The sequence below is a fragment of the Pezoporus wallicus genome, unplaced genomic scaffold, assembly GCF_028554395.1.
Source record: "Pezoporus wallicus isolate ANWC-B61680 ecotype Strahan unplaced genomic scaffold, APGP_CSIRO_Pwel_v1 contig_8188, whole genome shotgun sequence".
Lineage (NCBI taxonomy): Eukaryota > Metazoa > Chordata > Aves > Psittaciformes > Psittacidae > Pezoporus > Pezoporus wallicus.
In genome coordinates, this window is record NW_026640104.1 from 1,992,071 (window position 1) to 2,013,520 (window position 21,450).

General features: G+C 40.4%; 1 protein-coding gene across 16 annotated transcripts in view; it reads left to right on the forward strand.

The window, feature by feature from the left end:
* The window catches only part of FGFR2 (fibroblast growth factor receptor 2), an 86,708-nt gene extending 68,578 nt beyond the window's left edge, over window positions 1–18,130 (forward strand). For all 16 annotated transcript variants that reach the window (XM_057417281.1, XM_057417293.1, XM_057417294.1 and 13 more), the window contains 8 exons: window positions 2,985–3,106; window positions 3,742–3,852; window positions 4,616–4,806; window positions 8,123–8,245; window positions 9,565–9,635; window positions 11,644–11,781; window positions 12,571–12,676; window positions 16,326–18,130. In XM_057417281.1, coding sequence (XP_057273264.1) covers window positions 2,985–3,106; window positions 3,742–3,852; window positions 4,616–4,806; window positions 8,123–8,245; window positions 9,565–9,635; window positions 11,644–11,781; window positions 12,571–12,676; window positions 16,326–16,490 — 1,027 coding nt within the window. In that variant the 3' untranslated portion in view covers window positions 16,491–18,130. The remainder of the gene's footprint in view (window positions 1–2,984; window positions 3,107–3,741; window positions 3,853–4,615; window positions 4,807–8,122; window positions 8,246–9,564; window positions 9,636–11,643; window positions 11,782–12,570; window positions 12,677–16,325) is intronic.
* The last annotated feature ends 3,320 nt before the right edge of the window (window positions 18,131–21,450 follow it).

Consider the following 21,450-nt stretch of genomic DNA (forward strand, 5'->3'; position numbering starts at 1 on the left):
GAGATAAAGTCTAGAATATGGTATTAGACAGCCTTTTCTTTCTGTCAAGACTCTGGGTAGGACTTGTTTTGATCTTATGTTAGCCTGTATTAACGGAGACAGTGATTTTTGATTTAGGGGGACATTTTGCATATTGTATGCATATACATAGAACTTCTGTTGCTTAAAAGCATTAGGTTTCAAGCAGAGCTTGCTGAATTTTGATATATGCAAATTCATGTGGCTCCGTAATGTTTTCTTCAAAGTCTGTTGACTAATATGCAAAATGAGCTTCTGAATAATCTAATTAAAGATGTAACCCTATTCTTTAATATGAAGAAGACATGTAAAAGAGAGATAATATTAACAGAGGTGGAACTATGATTATATGTTAACGTTAATATTAACTTGAAGAAGTCTTTAGGTGGCTTTGAGAAAATAACCCCTTTTATCATGAGCAGTTCTCTTTGAAAGCTCAGGGTTGTAACTTGTGGATGGCAGAGCTGTAATTCTGAACCTTCTGACAACTGTTCTGGAAATCGTTTTAATGATGTAGCTGCAAAGCAGTGCAAAATGCTGTAATTGCCACCTGCAGGATTCTAGTCAACAGTGGGGGCCTGTATATGTGCTTCTGTCAGCCCGGACCCTGTGGGGATACACTAAATGCGGAAAAATTTAGAGTGCTAAACATTTCAAACCAGCATTCAGCGCAAACGGCGGTGGAGCAGATTTGCAATGAAAGGAGGCTATTTAGAGGCAGTTTATTAGGTTGGGGGGCAGGAGGCACACAATGAGGGGTTTGTTACTTTAGTCCTAGCAGGGCCATAGCACATAAATTAAGCAGTTTCCAATGCAAATGTTTGTTCTCTGCCAAGATCCTAAATTCAATTTTAGGTCTGGAGTGACCTCAGCATAGCGTACGCTGCCCTTCAGTCTTTGCACCTTTTAAAACTCGCGTTTGCTTTAGAAACCGATCCAAAACAGCTCGAGGAATTCTAACCAAGGCAAAGACCGCATCTGACAAGGAGTCAGCGGGCTGCCCTCCGGAGGAGCCGCTTCTCACTTCTGACTTGTGCCCAAGTAGATAAGCAGGGTTTTCAAACCACCAAGCCTTGGTTTAACGCTCTCCTGTGGATGATATGGCAATCTCTCTCTGTGTTTCACTGGGGAAGACGGAAGTCCATGCTTTAAGAATGAGTCCCTACATACACTGTATCTGTGAATCTTGCTTTTGACCATGAAAAGCCAGTCCTGAGGAACTTGGTTATGAGAATGCTTATCGGAGTCTGCCCCCTCCTCTGGATAACATTAGCAGTATCAAACTCATCGACCACCCTCCTGGATTTCTGCTATGGCACTGCTTCTGGTTGTTAGATGATATTTTCTGCGAGTAAAGGAGCCCAAATCTGGCCCTTAAGCACTTGGGCTGGAACAAAAAAGATTTTGCCCAGAGGCTTTAAAGTTTCTTTTTGATTCTATCTTTTTATCTTCATAAATCTGAGATTGGCATCTCTGTGTCTGTTACAGCTGAGTAGGTTTTGCAAGCAGGTATATGCTTTGCAAAATACACTTTGCACAGCACACTTAACAGCTGCTCCTTTTAAAAGGTTTCTGATGTAGACACTGTGATTATAACTGAGTTTCAGTTTCTTCCAGTCTCTGCTTCCTGCTTTCTGAGCAGAACCCAGGTGCTTGCAGGCAGGAGGCATCTTCTGTTACCCTCCTACATGACACTCGTGGCACCAAAGAGCCTGCAGCCAAGAAACAGCCTCTATGCTAGACCCAGCTATGGGTAAATAAAGCATCCTGTCTTGCCCCTTAAAGGATCAAAGGGAATGCGTGAGGATGTTGGATCTTGCTGGGGTGGCTGTAAAGAAGACAGCTTGTAGGGGATGCTCGGATGTGCCAAGTGCTTTGTCCCATGTAGGTACTGCCGTGCAGGGAGAGCATCGCCTCTTTATGCATGGTGGGACTTGCAGCAGAGAGCAGAGCTGGTGGCCGTGGCAGCTCCTGACAGCTCTTCAAGGCACAAGAGCATCAGCATCACTGGAGCCTTAACCCAGTCCCTCACAGCAGTAACCCCTTCTGAGCCTTCGCTGCATGCATGAGCCACCTGGGGCAAGAGCCTTATGGAAGATACACCTCCTTTTCCAAAGCAGTTAAGTGCCTTTGCTCTAAGGAAGACATCAAGACCCCTGAGAAATCGTACGCCAAAGTGAATTACATTTCAAAGCATCAGGCATTAAATTATATTTAGGAGCTTTTCTCCGCATTGACTGCCACTGTCCTCCTTTCTCTTCCCCTCATCTTCTCTCCTTCAAGAAGGCAGCTGGGTGGCCATCTTTTCAGCCATACAACAGAGAAATGAGTTTGATAATCACCCCCAGACCTGCTGTCTGGTCTGTCCTGGCTGATTCGTCCAGTGCAAGGCATCATTAGGCAAATCTTCACAGCCTGTGTCCCCAGACAGAAAGCAAGAATGAATTTTGAGCTAAAATTATGCTGCCTGAGAGCATATTTGATTTTACTTTCTGTTTGCACTGTGCCACCGTATCACAGGAGTTAATACCTAAAACATCCCCCTGATCTTAATACCACCCTTTGCCCAAAGAAACTTCTTTCATCTCCTTGTGGTCAGTGTGAAAAAGAAGACAACTGGCCATGTTACAAGGACAGGAAAAGCTCACGTGTTGATTGCTGCCCTCTGAAAGCTGCCCCTCCATGCTGTCTCCCTGCTACAGCCTCCTAGTACAAGGAGAGGGAGAGCTTAAAGGCTGGGTTTAGCAACTGATCTGCCCTTTTGAGATGCTCGCTATCCCATCCCTAAGAAAACATACTGCGGCGCACATGAAAACTGATGCATGCACAGAGTCTCATTAGTTCCATATGATAAATGCTTCGTGCTGCAGCAAGATGCTGAAAGCTTTTTATATTTAGCCCTGGAATTTCACTGGCTGCATCCCTTCACCAGATGCTGAGTGTTAATCTCCTGTTTGCACCTCTAGGCTGACGCTGGGTAAACCCCTGGGAGAAGGTTGCTTTGGGCAAGTGGTCATGGCCGAAGCGGTGGGGATTGACAAAGACAGGCCTAAAGAAGCAGTGACTGTGGCAGTCAAGATGTTGAAAGGTAAGAAAATTGGGTGATTAGGGATCAGAATGGGCGATATGGCAGTCTTCATCCACGAAAAGGTTCTTTTGTGGCATCTGAGCTCTGTCATCATGGGGGGGGTCAAAGAGCACATAGCTGACCTCAGCCTTCAGCAGTTTGGGGTGTAAATCTGTGCCTTGACAGCCTGTTTATCTTGAGCAGTGAGTATTTAGGAGGCAGAAGATATATTAGCATCGTGTGGGTCTCTCTGCTTTTAGTTTAGTTCATGTCAGAGGCTGTCAATATGTGTATCCCAGCCCATTCAGTCCAGGTGGTTGAGGCCTATTTATTTTGCATTTAATTATAAGGTTAGTTTGCAGGAAAGGCATAGTTATTGGAGGCTTGTTAGCTAAGGACAGCATTTTCGTGTCTGATATTACTGCTGCCTCTTAACATACAACGTTGAAGAGTTGGTCAGTTTATCAGAGACAGATTATTTTTGTTAGGACATATGACATATGTAACATATGACTTTATGTAACATACAGCGTATACAGGAAAACAAATCCTGTATTCTTCATTCAGAAGCACATGTTTTACACCAACTGGTGAGCCTTTGTGAAGTTCGGGGTGGCATGCTTAGAAAACACAAACTGAACCTGTGTCTTGTACAGATGATGCTACAGAAAAAGATCTGTCTGACCTGGTGTCAGAGATGGAGATGATGAAGATGATCGGGAAGCACAAAAACATCATCAATCTCCTTGGAGCCTGTACCCAGGATGGTGAGTAGAGAAAAGAAAGTAAAGCAGGACTTTCCAACAGGTCTGCAAAAGTCTCATTAATCATAATTTTTCAAGAGTTTTTTAAGGAAGCAGTCATGCCGTGATGGGATTTTTAGATATTTCCTTAGCTTAGCAGCAATATTTTAACTCCTGTCTCTCATTATACTTGCAGCTTTAATATGAGAAAGGGTACTATATCAAATGAAAACTCTCTAATCCCTTGCTGCAGGGGGAAAAATGACATTTTAGAGGGGCTTTACCCATGCCTGTTGTTCTGAATTGTCAGTCCTGCTTTAGTGGAGCTTGTATCCCATGAATCTGAAATGAGCATTTTTACTCTCTGAAGACCACAGTGTTTTTATTAAAAGCTAATTATGTCACGTAAAGTGATGCAGAATGGCATAAATCTCTGGGAATTAAAAAAAATCTTAAGCACTTTCCCTTTGTTTGAGATCTCACAGCATTTTCTGATTGAAAGTGCTTGCTGTTCAGTACATGGCATGGTCTGGAAAGGAACAGTCACAACCCCAGGGTTTAGGTACTTTCAGACACTGTAGCTCTGCTGCTATCCTGCGATGGAGCTTTGGGCCAGTCATTTGGCCAGGTCTAGACCTCCTTTTGTTTCAAGTTGTCCTTACTGGCTTCGCAGTTAAACATTTATTGGTTCAGTTCATTCATTATAGAACACTAAAAGCTTCTTCACATAAAAACACTTTACCCTCTGACCTTACTCTGGTTTTCACACGCTTCTGTTTGCCCAAAGGTCCATTGTATGTGATAGTAGAATATGCTTCCAAAGGAAACCTGCGTGAGTACCTGCGAGCACGCCGCCCCCCGGGGATGGAGTATTCGTTTGATATTAACAGGGTACCAGAAGAGCAGATGACATTCAAGGACTTAGTGTCATGCACCTACCAGTTGGCAAGAGGCATGGAGTACCTGGCTTCACAAAAGGTACGTAGAACTCAGCAAATACTACACAGAGTACATGATGTGTGTGCTTGTTTGGCACTTTCTGAGTTTGGTTTTGTTCTCGTCTCGTTTATGTTCAGGAATTTATTGGGATAAGAGCCCTTCTAAAATGAGTTGCATAATCCATGCTCTTGGAGAGCGGTGGGAAAATTCATACACTTGAACTTTTTAATCACTGTTTAACAATATTGCTAAAATGAGGCGCAGAATGGATCACTCAAAGTAAACACTGTGTACGTATCTGCTGTTTGAATTCATAAGCACAGGTGGTCACTTGATTACACAAGTCACATTATTCCACCCATGGGGCAGCAGGCACCATTTGCCTTCTGTTTCCAGTCAAATCAACCAAATCATTTCATACAGTGATGTGAAATAAATGACTTCAGTTACTTGGAGGGTTTACAGAATGATAATAGGCAGAGTTAAGAAGACCACAAGATGCCAGGGCAGAAATGAACAGAAGAGGGAAAAATAAATGGAGTGAATTAGTCACTTAAATTGTGCACTTTACTTAAAACTGGTGTTTGTCAGGAAAGCAAGCTTATTGAAAGAATTCATTTATCCTGTCGTGTCCCTAGGCATTTATTTCTTCAACTTTTCTTTTTAACCAGTAATTTGATTAAATTATAGTTATGAAACCTGCAATATCCCTGTATAACTAACTGTAAACATACTGCGGCTTGGTGGACAAGCAATCATGAATACCCTGCGTGGTGTTTGCACCCAGTGGCTAAACCAGAGCCCCCGATATTGATGATAAATACTTCCTGCAAGGTGTGGAGTGGTTAGTGGGATTTATACTAATTTCCCGTCATGTTCACTCCCAAGTATGGAGCTGTTTTTAATCGAAGACCAGAGCCGAGTGGAACCCTCCATTCCTGTTGTGTGGAGTCATGATTTTACTGCTTTTCTGCACTTGTAGAGGGGGTGTGTGTGTAATCTAGGTCTAATTTTGCTTTTATTCTTTAATTTTGAAACAGTAATTCTCAGCATAGTGGGGTAGTCAGGGCAACATGCATGAGACCAGGGCAGAAATCTAATGGAGTAAGCATAAGTACTGTGTTATGTAAAGCGCCTCTGGGTATCCGTTTTTAAGAGTAATGAAACATTTTCCTGGCAATGAGCCATATCCCAAGAAAATAGAACTGTTGTGAAGGGAAAAGGAAAGCTTTTGCTTATCAAACCTTGAGCACAAGCATCCACCTGAGAAGCTCTGAAGCGCTGTTGTAGAACACTACCAAGAAGGGGTGAGCTCACAGAGATGCACAGGGCAGAACCGTTTCATCCCTGACACAGACCCTTTGCAAAACCACTTGGTCAGCACTGCGCTGAACTTGACAGAGTGCGAGGCATTGTACAAGGCAGAGGGGAAACAAAGGCAGCACATACTAAGCTGTGCATTCCAGTTCTTCAGATATCCCACCACTTCTGTTTGCATTTCACTAGTTCTTTTCGCCTTAGGGAACTGAAATAGTAAGAGCTGGTCTTCTCACAGTATTTCCATCATGCAGGAAGGCCAATGTTCTTCTTATTTCAGTCCAATAAATAGGTCACTGAGACTTCAAAAGAAAGAAGTCAAGATGATGTTTGGGCACCTACTTTTTGCCTTACGTAAAGTTTTTGCCTTGCAAGCAATTGTACTTGGAAACAATATCCCATTTCCAAAGTCGTTTGGATGCTTTTTAGAACTCTTGGCATGCCCTCTCTAACCTTCCAGTACCATGCAAGCACCACGGGGGAGCTCCAGGAACAGGGACTGGCCCAGATTGTTGCAAAGAGACAGCAAATTGTTAGGGCCAGAGGGTAAGCTGGGAAACCTGTCAGATATGGAAATCAACAGGGGGACCATTTAGAAGATAGGAAGAGCATTAGTTGCAAAAATGCAGGATATGAGAAGTATATTGACAGAAGGTGTCAGGATTTGACTCACTTGGTGTTAACGTTCCATTTGAGATGCTCTACGGTACCCCCAGCCTTCTGTTCTGGAAGGGCTTGGGTCTGCTGCAGATCCTGTGTCATCCCTGCTAGTCTCATCCAGATACCTTAGATATCCTAGGGTATCTCAGATGACATCATGAACTTGTAGTTGGTTGACTGCTTTGAGCTCATAGTGCCTTACATCTATAAGGACAGGGAAGTAGGAAGGCTGGCCTATGTAGTTTTTGCTGATGGTGAGTTACAAGACTGATTTGATGCTGAAAGCATGTACTGTTGTCTGGCCCTGTGCACATAAAGGCATTGCTGGAGCAAGTTTTTCTTGGCAGTTCCCCATGGCTAACCCAGTGAGGAGCAGAAACTTCATTTTACCCATGCAGGATAAGAGATCTCAGCAAATTGCTGGGACAGGTTATAATGCAAGAAAGAAATTGGCTCTGGTATAATTTTTGCAGTGGTTCAGTCCAGCATGTCTATGCACATGCTGAAATAAAGAGTACAACACAAAGGGTAATCCAAAATGATGGGGGGAGGATATTTGACTTGAAAAGAAGTAGAATATCCTGGGAGGACTCCAAATACGGTGTTTCTTACCATGCCATCTTGTATGAACCCTAATAATGCTACTTAAACACAGGAATAATATACTTCCAGTGTCAAGAATCAGTTATAAGTTTTCAGGATAATGCTGACTTGAAGGAAAAGTCTTTAAGGAGACAGCTTGGATACTGAAACTAAATGTGTTGTTTTACAAGCAAACAGCCAAGCCTAGACTGTTTTGGGCTTCTTCTTTCCTTATCATAACTAAATTGTTATAGTCTTAGGTTTGAAGTAAATTCACACACTCTAGACATCTATTTTAAAGTTCTGTTCTGCGGTTATACTTCATATTAAGATCTTCTATATTAAAAATGGTTTCACTGCTCCACTGTCAGGTTTTAGCTCTTGTGAGATGATATAGTTTAAGAGAAGCAATGTAACATTCATTAATAGTATTTGTAATGAAAGTGCTGCAATACCTGTACCTGGGCACATGTAATGGGGAGTGAATCACAAAGAGCCTGGCATGGTTTGTGTCAGCACCCAGGCTTTCAGCCTTAGCAAAACACAAGTCTTAAATAAACCAGGCTTTTCTAAGAGGCTTCTTAGGGCTGGTGTTCAACTTGGAAACACCACATGAGAGGATGGACTACAGTGAGAAAGACAACCTTATTTCATGGGCTTTTAGTAAATGTGTGACTTTCCCACCTTCTGATTTGGGTTAAAATCCGTAACGGAGACTTACTTACAGTGTGGAAGCAATTTAACTTTTACAACAGTTTATTTCAGTGGGCCTTTTTTATTTCCCTTTTCTTTCCAGTGTATCCACCGAGACTTGGCTGCAAGAAATGTTTTGGTGACTGAAAATAATGTCATGAAAATAGCAGACTTTGGTTTAGCCAGAGACATCAACAATATAGATTATTATAAAAAGACTACTAATGTAAGTGGATGGTTCTCTTATCTCTGATAACAAGTGTTTGTTTCAATGTTTCACTTAAAAACTGTGGTTGTAAACTTAATGGGCTTCTTGTACAGCAGCCTCACTTTTCATCTCGGACAGAAAACGGGGATCAAGGTCGTAAGTGTTTCTGTCCTCTCTTACCATGACGGTTAGTTAAAAGATAACCAAAGAGGCTGTATGTTGTATGATTTATTAGAAATTCTAAAATACAGGAATTGCTTTTTGTGTGTCCCTGACTCCAGTCACTTGAAACAGTGGGAATGTTCCTGTTGGCTCCAGCATATTTTGTACCAAGTGGAGAACCTTGACAAGCACTGCATGAACAGTGCTAGAAATCACCCTAATACAAGTCCTATTTCGGTGTTGTAATGCCACATACAGCTTTATGCTTTTTGCCTGTATTTGTTATGCTATGTGCAAGTTACGAGGGTAGTATCAAATTGGGGCTACAAGTTGAGAAGACAGGTTTTTCCTCCCTGCTCTGTACCAATTTGTACCAAATCAAGAGCATAGATTGTTTCAGAGGTAGTTACTGATGCCTAGTTTGAACATCTTACACCTGTTTTGTAGGGGTGCTCATCAGATCTTTCCTAACTCATGAGATCTCTTAAGATCTCTTAAGATCTGATGGGTTTTGATGGGAACTTTGCTGTTCTACAGGCTTTACTATTTTGTATAAATATTTATTAACAGTCACATATAAGGGCTTATCTATCAAAATAAAGCACCAAGTAATTAATAGCATTAAAATGATAATATCTGCCTGCTTCCAAAAGACACAGCAATCAGGTGTGGGTACATCAGTACTGGAAGGAGTTGAACCTTCTTCCTATCAAATGTAGTGCGACTCCTGGGCTCTGAGCAGAGCTGTCTCTATGCAAAGCAACAGGCAGTTGTGACTGAGTTTTGGGTCACTGCGAAAGGTAGAACATAAACCCCAAATTCTTATTAAAAACCTTATTTTTGCAGGCAGGCCTATTTTTCAGAGGGTTGTTTTTTTTGTCTTTAAAGAGCTGCTTCTTGTATCGCTCTCCCAGCAAGCAATCTGGGAACTTTTTGGGGAGCCCTCAGTGCTTTTAATTTTATCTTCCATGATTCTATCCATTTTTCTTCATGCTCTCTTTATTTTAGCCCATTTTGCTTTTTCTCCCTCAAAATTTTCAGGGAAATTCTATGCTGGTTTGCATTAGCAGACTATTCTCTAAGAACTGATTAACCTTTTAGAGAAATCAGGACTGAAATCATCCTGTAAATTGCTGCTGGTTTAACTTCTCTTCCCTTCCCCTCCTGATTTACAGGGACGGCTTCCAGTAAAGTGGATGGCTCCAGAAGCTCTGTTTGACAGAGTTTACACGCATCAAAGTGATGTGTAAGTGGCCTTATTTGAGTGGGGTTTTGAGGGGCGGAGGGAGGGTTGTTTTGGTTTGCATTTGTGAAAGTCTGTGATATTTTCAGTGTATTTTGCTGTTGTCTTTTACCTGTAGGAGTTTTCATTCTGTTTCACATATTAATAGATGGAGCAGGACTTGCCCTTAGAAAGTGAGGATTTTATGGTAGACTGCTAACCAGTGCTCTGTTACTAATCTGCCCGGCTTCAAAGCACATGAAAGGTGGAAAATGCTAACCTCCTTCTGTCAGTGCGGAAGTTTCCCCCCTTGAACTTATTTATGGATGTTCAGCTACAAAGAGTCTATCTAATTTGCTTGGCTTTTGACATACTCTGGACTTCCTTCAGGTTAAAAAACATGAGAGGGAAAGAAAGCAAGCAAAAGTTCTTATAAGAAGTTGTGCTAAGTTTAGGTCCAATAAAACATAGGCTGGATATAGTGGGAAAGCTCTCTCTGATTTTCAGAAGTGTTGGTGTTTCCCGTGTAGCAGAAATCACTGGACTCTGACACTTCAAATCTTTTAATGTGTGCACAAAAGTCACTGGCTGATGCAACCCGACTGCTCAGGATTTATTCTGCTTCTTATTACTGTTTCCTAAGCCCGTCTACGGTACTCGTGTGCACTGTGCTTGAAGTAGATGTGTATTTTTATGCAGTGCAGATGAAGATCTCATGGTTTTTATTTCTCCAAGAGAAGCTGTTAACTGTAAAGGGCTGGATGTTTCCCAGCACCGCTTTAAAAGGTTATGCATGTCAGTGCAGGGTTAAAGGGAAAAAGGGCAGGGTGGAGAAAATAAGGGGTATCTCCTCATTCTTTAACATGGGTCCACTTTTTGAGCTGCACTGCCCTTAAGAAAAGCATTTACTGAGGTTTTTCTTCAGTATTTACAAGGAAACTGTATACACAGGTTAAGGGTGAACCCCACTTTTGTTTTAAAACAACATCTTGGCAAAATTATGAAAGTGAATGTGAAGTAAACCACTTCACTGGTTCAGGATTGAAAGTCAGTCCGAGCTCTTCAACAGCACATGGGTTTCAGTGCTGGAACTTGGAGCCTCTTGGCCCCATGGTGGCTTTGAAGAAGGCTAAAGATAATATTATTGTAAGTTTGTGCAAACAGTTTGCTAAAATACACTGCTCAAAGCCTGGAGAGCTGCAGAGAAGCTGGGGAGCCAGTGCAAGCTGTGTGCTGTAGCTTACCTGGCAAAGCTGCCTGCCAAAGAGCCCTGGTTTGCCAGCGAGGTGGGCGCTGGAGGAGGTGGCAAGCAGGCAGGAAAACTGGCTTTAAATGATCTTCTTTCATTTCCTAACAACAATTAATGATAAAAAATAGGCGAGCAGAATGAGGCAAAATATTTTTGTTTTGAACAGTCTGCTTTTTTTTTCCAAAATACCCTGCCACATCACTGCAATCCAGGTCAGCTGTGAGTGCTCTGTAAGTAATTAAGCTGTGAAGACGTGGTTCTTTGCAATAGTCCTGGAAGCTTGGGTGCTTAGAGCACAGCAAAGGCAGAGAGTGTGTTTCTGATCTTTCTGCTCATGTCAGTCACTATTTCTATGTGCTGCCTAGACATATATCCAATTAATTGACTGATATAGTGAGAGGCCAAGGGGAATGGCTTTAACCTGCCAGAGGGGAGACTGAGATGAGCTCTTAGGCAGAAGCTCTTCCCTGTGAGGGTGCTGAGGCGCTGGCACAGGGTGCCCAGAGAAGCTGTGGCTGCCCCATCCCTGGCAGTGTTCAAGGCCAGGTTGGACACAGGGGCTTGGAGCAAGCTGCTCTAGTGGAAGGGGTCCCTGCCCGTGGCAGGGGTTGGAACTGGATGAGCTTTAAGGTTCCTTCCTTCCAACTCTGTGGTCGGAGTTGGGCAGATGCTGATTTCATCATCTCCTAAGAGAAGCCAACAGTCATTGCATCTGCCACAGACACATCTCTGTTTCCAGCAGTAAGGCAGATCTACTAATGCAGTTTTCTCTTTGATTTGTAGTTGGTCATTTGGTGTGTTAATGTGGGAGATCTTCACGTTAGGAGGATCGCCCTACCCGGGAATCCCAGTGGAGGAACTTTTTAAGCTGCTTAAAGAAGGGCATCGAATGGATAAACCTGCCAACTGCACCAATGAACTGTAAGGACCCTTATTTGCTATACCAGGACTGGAGGGCATAAAGTGTACTGAATTCACATGGTTAATGCTTCTCCCAGCAGAACTGTAGATATACATGTGTGTAAGATAAGTAAAGGTATGAAAAGGTCTTCAGGAAATGTTTGACAGAGGATTTAAGCATCTTCTTTACACACCCTGCTGTGATCCCATTGAAAAAAAGAAGAGATCATCTACTATCCTGTCTTCATCAGTGTTTTTACACCCACATTTGCTTTATTTTAATCTCGTTAACATGAAAATGCCTAAATGGCCACTAATCATATGGAGGGTACATCAGGCTGGTTTTGTACACAGCAAAGCACATCTGGGAACTTCTGCGTTAGCACACCGTTATCTCCTGGTGATGGAGGGAGGGTGTTTTCCCACTCTGATATTTCAGTGGAGCCCTTAACTATTTTTAATTTATTTTTTCTTAATAATTTCTTTAATTTCTTCACAAAGCCCACAATCCCTAACGTGCACAAATATTTAAGCATGAGTAATTTAAAACCACTGCAATTCCTGGGAAAGAAGGCTACAGAATTGGATCCACAAAAAAAGCAATTTAGACACTGGGTGGGGAAGAGATTCAGGAGTAGAAACGCACCTTTGAGGAAAAGGAATATCAAACAGTTCTGGCAAAGTCAGTGGTCAGTGTACAGGGTTGTGGGTGCTTGCTGCTTTGCTTGTGATGAAGAGCATTGTGTGTGAAGAGATTTGCGAGGAAACGCGTGATTTTAATTAAGCCAAGAAAATGTGTGTTTCTTACAGCTATATGATGATGAGAGATTGCTGGCATGCTGTGCCTTCACAGAGACCGACTTTCAAACAGTTGGTAGAAGACTTGGATCGGATTCTCACTCTCACAACTAATGAGGTAGGTAAATTGTTTCCCTCCATAAGCTGCTGATCAGGACAAATGCTTCCGGAGACAGATGGAATTTATTCAATTATGAAATCCTGCTCAAGTTCTCTTCTTGTTCTGTTTGTCGTTGTCCTCTGAGGTTACATGCATGAAATCCTCGGTTTCTTGCCATTATGCCTTGATTTATGTAACTAAACAGAAACACATCTTTAAAATGTTTTTGTTTATTTCTCATTGCATCTTTTGATGTTTTTAGAGTGGCAGTATCGAGGGACTGCATGCAGCAGGTTGAGAGGCGATATATGTGTTTCAACATGAGGTTCATGTCAAGGAGATATGTAGAGTTCATGGTGTTTTTCAGTTATCGACCCGGTTTGATTCCCAGCCATGATATCTAGGTCAGGAAAGGAGAAACTGTTGATGGTAGATTTCAGATTATATGTCTGAGAGTGAATTAGGTTCACTGAAATAGCTCTCTGTGGAGGGAAGGAGGACCCATAGGGAACATGTGAACAGTCATCCAATTATCCAAAGGTCCTGCCTAACACTGCTTCAGGTTGGGATGTATGAATGCAGAAAGGTTTTATTTGAAGAGCATTCTTTCAGAGGTCTGAGATATTATTAGTTTTAGCAAGGAACACACTGATTAGGGTATTCACACAGGAATCGGCTCTCTTATCACTAAAGCACATGCACCTTTGAGGAAGATCACAAGTGATGGAAATGTTGATTCTTTTGGTGGAAACTTCTTTTGAGAGGAAATGCTTGGTGTCTCAGAAATGTTTTGTGAATTCCTATTATTCTAAGAAATGATATCTATAACGGGAGGAAGAAAAAGAACAAAACACTTAGGGAAGTAGCAACAACTTGATTTAACAGTTTCAAAATAAATTTCTCTGACTTGCTGTTGCTTCTTTATAAGGGAGAAAAAAGTAGGGAAAAAAAGATTTGGATTGTTCTTGATACATATATGTATTACTTTCTGATTTTTCATAATTGTCAGATAAATAAAAAAATGGATTATTATGCAGCTTTAAGAAAGTCTGTGTGCAACAGCGATGACAGGAGAGCCTGAGTAAAGAGACCCCATTTTTTATGACCATGATTTGTTCAGTAGATCCAGTTGAAAAAGAGACTTTTGCTTCAGTAGCAGCTATATATTTGCCTGGATTCTGGTTTTAAGGCTTACTCGAAAAGGTGGCACCTTCAGGAGTGGCTCAGAGTTGGGGTAAGAATATGTGTGTGCTCCCTTTGGAGTCGGTAATGCAGCTCTGCATATCATTACCATTCTCCCCTCATCCAGACGGACTGCATCTTTTCCTGCCTAAATTATACATGATTTCACAAGACTTGTTGGAGGTGGGCTGGCTGCCACTGCAGAGTGCTGGGTGGCTTGGACTGGATATGCACTTGCAAATTGAAGAGGGAGGTTCTGGGCTGCAATTCTAAGCCTGGGAAAGGATATTGCTTGCTTTCTTGTGTGTGTTTAACCATCTTGCCTTCCCAAGTCATGGGGCTGGAAGGATCTGAAAGGTAACCTGAAAAGGCCTTTAGGGTTCTGTCAATTACTTTAGACTAGAATCACAGGAAAAAAGGCTGGGAAAAGCTCAGTACATCCAGTCCATCTGATCGACCTATGGCAGGATCCACTATACGTTTGTCATCCCTGACAGATGTTTATGTAACTTGTCCTTAAAGATCTCCCCTGCTGTATTTCTGCATCGCCCCTTGACAGTCTGTTGCTTTGTTTCATTAGCTTTATTTCCTGAAAGCTTTTCCTAATCTCTAATCTTTCAACATAAGATATTGCTTTGTGTCCTATTTACCCTGGACATAGAAAGCAAATTATTTCACTTGTGTTTGCAGCATGTTTTATGTTCTTGAAAACTTGTCATGTTCTCACTCAGTACCTCCTGAGAACTCTAGTGTGTCTCCCATTTTCCTCTGTAGCTTTTGAGATCTGTAATCTGCACAGGTTTCCTGAAGTCGGGTCCATCATGCTTCAATGGGATGGTACTTCTGCTTGTCCTCTCTACAGTGGCACTTTTCCTTTCCCCCTGGAATGACACCGTTGGTACAGAGTCAGCCTAGTTTACCCAACTCATTTTTTAGGGCAGCCAATAATATCTTCCTCTGCATTTGTCCAAGTGATTACTTCTGCTTATGGAAATGTCTTCCTCTTCTCCATAATCATCGCTTGTTGGGTTTTTTCACTGGTGTTTTTGGGGATTTTTTTTGTTTGCTTGTTATTTTTTCCCCTTCCAAAAGACACTATTTCTGATGCTTCCATGGGTAGCATGGAATGTTTCCTAGAGCCCCAAAAGCAGAAGTTACCCAGAGTCAATCTCAAGGGTATATTGTTGTATCAACACCAGGAACCAACCTGATACTGGGAACTTCTTATGCCCCTTTATGTGGCTCTGGCCCTTGGCATTGGATAAGAAAGATGGAGAAGGGATAAGAAGCCCACCTTAAATACTGAATTCATAACTGAATCGCATCAAGTCTTTTGATGTGACAAGCCATGCCTGATATCCCATGAGAAAGCCCTGTTTCTTCAGATACTGGAATACTTTCTTCTTCTGTCTGTCTAGAAAATGGTTGATTATTTCTGTTCATGTAGGACTGGTTTCCTAAGAAATACATGTCATGATTGCCCTTGTGGATTTTTTCAAGGCAAGGTAGGCAGTAATCACAGATCCAAACTGCCTTCTCTTGCTGGCTACTGTATTTGTCGGCATTTTAAAACTTATATTCACTGCTTTTAAAATGGTGACCATTTTTTAACTATAATATGGTAATGATTGAATTTCTGATTTAAAAAAATGTGTTAGCTGAAGAACTAAATTACCCCAAACCGAAGCACAGCAGCATAAAATACTGACTGAGGTGGAAGACTTGTCTCGTCAGTACGATCATAACTTGCGGTTTAGCAAATGAAGAGATTGCATTTAAATGAATGCAGCTGCCTTTAGAAGTTGAAAGAGAAGGAACATTTCAAGGGGAAAAATAACTTTATTCTCTTGCCAAAACTGTTGTTTCTAGCAAAAAAGCCTTAATCCAAAACTTGGATTCAGCAGATATTATTTCCTTTTTTAATGACTGCTTTGGTCATAGCTACTCTGGGACACACACGCATATGAAAACCCCAAAATCTAGTGACTTTATTTTCCTTTTTCAGCTCTTTTTTACATGTATGCCACTGCATGTTTAAACACAAATTTAATATCACAGAATATAAAACAGAGATTCAAAGTGACCAAAGGAATATAAAGTTGGAAGTATCCTTCCCTCACCAAATCATTACCATGTGCTAAAGAAAAATGGTTCTATTTAGGATGAAATTTCATTTTTATCATTGCGAGTGAAAAGTCCTCTTTTGATGTGGTTGGCAAGTTTTATTTCCAGTGGCGCGGCTAATGCTGGTGATGTTGGACTTCAGAAAAGTACTGTGTTATTGGTTTGGGTTTTCTTTCTCTATCCAAGCTTCTTGTTTTATGAGATATTAAAGCAAGAGGTGGGTTTGAATGCAATTGCATTACAGAAATGTCATCTTTAAACTCCTCTTTCACCCATGGGATGATCAAGCCAAATCAGTGCAGCAGTAACATGCTATTGTCAGTCTTACTGTCTAAAGTGTGGTTTCTTTCTTTTGTCATAGGAGTATCTGGACCTCAGTGGACCTCTCGAACAATATTCACCTAGTTACCCTGACACGAGGAGTTCGTGTTCTTCAGGTGATGACTCTGTTTTTTCTCCTGATCCAATGCCTTATGAACCTTGTCTTCCCAAGTACCAACACATGAATGGGAGTGTTAAAACATGAAAGTAAGTCATACAGGTGAATAAAGAAACAAGAACATCAAGCTACCTACCATATACAAAATGAATTCTTTTCTCCAGGACCTTAATGTTTCTGCTTGTACATATGAAATATGGAAAAAAAGAAGAAAAAGGAGAAAAAAAAAAACCACAAACCAAACTTGGAGGAAAGCAGTTCAAAACCTACATAAAGAAACTCAGAATTCACAACTTTTAAACATTCCCAGCAAGAAGAATGTTTATGAACTGTGTCTAGATACCCTTTGCTATCAATTCTCTGGCTTCCTGTAAGCTGCAACAGACTTTCTTTGTACAATGGACCAGTTGGACTTGAGGCAAACTCTGGGTCTGCCTTTCTTGTTTATTTTGTAATATTTGGAGAAAATATATGTTGGCACACACTTACAGAGCACAAATGCAGTATATAGGTGCTGGATGTATGTAAATATATTCAAAATATGTATAAATATATATTATATATATTTACAATGAATTATTTTTTGTATTGATTTAAAAATGGATGTCCCAATCCACCTAGCGAATTAGTCTCTTTTTTAACAGCTATTTGCTAAATGCTGTTCTTACACAGAATTTCTTAATTTTCACCATCCAAAGGTGGAAAATACTTTGCTTTCAGGGAAAATGGTATATCATTAATTTATTAACTAATTGGTAATGTACAAAACAGTTAATCGTTTATAGGGTTGTTGTGTTTTTATAATTTAAATGGCATTTCTATGCAGGCAGCACAGAGAACTAGTAGATATAATGCTCAGACTTTACTAGTTTTCAGATCTTTTAAAAAAAAAGAAATATTTACAGTATATAACTAATTTGGGGGAATTAAACTTTTGATTTATTTGTGTTTTAAAAACTGCAGTGTCAGATGATTATTCTTATCAAAGCCAAATCCTTTCACAAGAAAGTCTTTTCTTCTCAATACCTGTCACTTTAACAGTTTAACTCTTTAGAAATGTTTCCCGTGGCCAAAAATCAAAATCATTCCACACAGACACACACATAAAAAAAAGGAAGAAAATTTCAAAGAGGGTTCCTAAAGTAAGGAAAGACATGAATTTGTCTATAACCATAGCAGAACATACTGCTCTAAAAGGAGCTGAGCTTCTACCCCTGAGTTGCACATGCATCAAATTAACTACAATTCTCTTCCCTGAGTTTGGATAATAGGTTCCAGATCTTTTGGCCTGTATCTTTCGCCTTTTAGACTATCCTTCTATTGTAACTTAAGTTAAAAAGAGAGTTGTTGTTTATAATGACAATTTGCCATAGGAATATCAGCATCTTTTTAAGGGATTAATTCATGCTGACTCCAGTATTTCCTTCTGATCCATTCCATAACAGTAGGTATAGCACTGGCCTCTGCTAAAATATCACTGTTGTTTGTATCTTTTTACAGAAGCCTTGTGTTTTTACTTTCAGAACACTCACACTGGTATGGCCATGCAGTATGAATGCAAATTACACTGTTTTTTGTGGTGGTGTTTTGTTTTGGTTGTCCTTTTGTTTTTAAATTGGGTAAAAGAAGTATTAAAATCTGTTAACTTTTGTACTGACAATAAAATGTTTCTACAGATATTAATGTTAAAATTACAAAATAAATGTCATGCAGCTTATTTTTCCTAATCCTTTGTGTCATACAACATGGTTTCCTGAACATCAAGTGGTGGAACACATCCAGAAATGCTTCCTATCAGAGGGCCTATACTACCAAGCTGTTCATTCAGGAATGATACTTTTGCCTCTGTCTCATAAAATGTCTGTTCATGAATAATACAGATTATTTGAGTAAATATATGTACAATCTTTGGTGTTTGTAGGGTGGGATGCTCTTTGCTGGAAGCCAGTTCATAGTGTAGACATAGAATATTTTCTTGTTAGTCTGTATCCTTTAATTAGTGAGATTTCTCACTCATAGTGGAGAAGCTGGAGGGCCATTTGTATAGGAGATCTTAAAAAAATTGAATGGAAAGAGAATAATCATGAGGAGAGTACAAAACTTGGGGGTTTTAGACTTGAAAACGGAGGGAAGATACACCAAAATAGCTAGAAATAGAAAAAGTTCCCATTTTCTGTTTGAGACAGAAATGGGAAATTCATGGTCACGTTGCTGTTGCAGGTTAGCCAGAAAAGGGTTGTTGAACCTGGTCTTTACCACATGCTATAAGAGTACTCCAGACACCAAACTAATCTTCGGTTTCTTTTTGTCTGTTTCTATTTTGACCAGAAATCTTATGCCAATCCCAAGAAACTCTAAAAAAGTGCTTGTTAAAAAACTGATGATTTCCAACTAAGAATTATCTGATTGAAGAATTCCCACTGGCTCTACTAAAAAATAACAATTCCCTTTCTCCACAGCATCTATGACTATTAGCAGCGATGGAAGCTGCTGTCTGACTGAAACCACAGTAGTCTTAATGACATATGTCTGGCTTTAAGATTCTCCTGAAGGGTATGAGAAGAACTTGAATCTTGCTCTGCTTCTATTAAAATGAACCTAATTGATCTTTACTACTTTGTCTTTTAAAAATAACAGATTGTAATGCTCAGAATCGTGATGGAAAGGTGCTATTAAATGATGTAAACTTCTTTGGTTACTCTGATTTTGTTTAAAAGAGTTTGTATGCTTTTCCTGTGTTAATTTTCCAGTTTAGCTCTCAAAGATGTAGATTTACACCTTGGGGATAGACCACAATTTCACAGACACTGCCTGAAGTATATTTATTATGCAATTGTCTTAATTTTGTAGTGTAAACCCTGATTTAAGCTTTTATTCTCTCCTCCTATCTGAAGACTTTGTTCTCCACTGCCTACTGTTTAATTTCCTTCTATGAAAACACTGGCTGTAGAGCAGAGCACAGAAGGCTCAGTTTCTGGGGGAGAAGCAGATCACCCTCTGTAGGGTTGCAAGAGGAAGATAGGCAGCAGAAAATAAGATCTGGCATTGACATTTGTCCAAAGGGGAAATATTCTTTATTGCCATGATTACTTTTGGCTCTTTCATGAGAAGAAGGGGTTAGGAATTTGGATTACTATCTCATCTAAAAATAAAGTTGACATTATTAACAGCAGCAATAATGAAAAGTGGCATTATATCAGGAAATGAATTTATATTGATGTGGATAACGAGGATTATGTTCAGTGTGTACGCAGTTTCCTGCAGCACGTAATTGTTTCTTGTCCTGTGTTAAGTATTTGAATCAACACAGCGTAACATAAGAGAAAATATGAATGTAGAAACCAGGTTTGTTATGGTTCAAGTTCCTAAATAAGTACATATTGCCTGTTTGGTTTTGGTTTTTTTTTTTCCAACTTTTAAACTATAATATATATACATACATCAGATAAGAATATTACATCTATTCTGTCACTTTTTATTGATTTCATATCGTTCATATTCAATATATGTTTCGTTATGCTTTTACAGAAGAGTTGACCTGTGTTCTGATTTTAAAATTTGTCAAAAGAGAAGTAACTTCACTGTTTTATTTCTGGAAGTAACATGAGCAAAGCTGTGTACAAAGTAGTAATTTTCACGTCTAACCCTTGAGAAAAGAGCACCACAAAACCCTGGGGTCTAGAAACTATCCTTTTAGTGATTCAGTGGTCTCAATGTCACTCATTAAACCAAGAGAAGGCTAAGAGTTGTCTTGAAAGGGTATATAGACTGCTGTTAAAGTATTTCTTTAATAGTAAAGGTCTCTTCCGTAAGAATTCCAAGTCAGTGCCTAAAATATGGAACAAAACCCATCCGGGCTAAGTGGAAAGGCACACCTTTTGGATCGTAGAATAAGTGGAAGGAGCAGCTTACCCTTGGGTGCCATTGACCTTCCCCCAGTTGGATCTCGCATGGCTCAACAGTGAGCAAAACCCAGCAGTTAGGTAAGCTGGCTATAGTATTTCCTTCTGTCCTCCAAGTCTGAGATGGGAAAGCTCATGTCATGCAGATCTTCAATGGCAAGCTTTGGAGATTTTCTTTAGTCCAAGAAATTTCAAGTGTGTGCATAGTGCTGCTTGAAATCTGTGTGTTATTGTTAAGTGAGGGTAAGGAACCATTAGAAGACAAGTCCTTTAGCAAATCTTGCAGAAATCTTCATATGCTTTAGTTTCATTTGGAAGTTTTTTAAGTAGCTTAACATGTTCAAGGGGAAAAAAACTGGGGCAAAACCAGTTGCTATTCATAGAAGGTAAAAAAAGGCAACCAACAAATGTTCTTGAAGGGTCATCTGTCCGCTCGGTAACCAGGAAGTTCTGTATCTATCTGCATCATTTGATCTAATTAGTATAGAAGTGTTTCATTGATTTTTCCACAGTAAATGTAATAGATTTGTTGTGATGGATGAAGCATAAGTTATCTCCAGCAATTTGTGCTTGGAAAGATCGTCAGTTCTTCTGCACCTGTAGATATGTCTACTTCCGAGCTTTTGTTGGTGTGAGTGCTAAATGTTACAAGTAGCTTAAATGCAATAGAATTTATAGAGCAAGTGTTCATTTTTATCCCCTTTTACCTATGCAAACTCCTGTTAACCAGTTTTTCCATAAAACTCATGCAGGAGAGAAGATGAAGGCAGTCATTCTCTTCACCATGCACAGCAACAGAGCAGGTTAAGAGGCACCAGTTCATTCAGGGTGTTTCTATTTGAATTTTAGAAACAGTTTCTTCACTGAGACCGCTTGGACACTGGGGTAAGCTGCCTAGAGAAGCAGTGGAATCTGTCTGGCTGCAGATATTCAAGACTTGGCTGGTCAGGGCCATGGATAACCTAATCTAAGGTGCCGCTTTCAACACGAGGTTGGCAAAGATGATCTCCAGGGTCCCTTCCAGCTGAAACTTTTCCATGGTTTTGCAAATCTGAGTTGTTGGCCAAAGGTAACCCAGGTCTGAAGAGGAGCTCTGGAAAGCTGCACTGGCTAATGCTGAGGTTGTCAGTGGGATGTATTGTTCA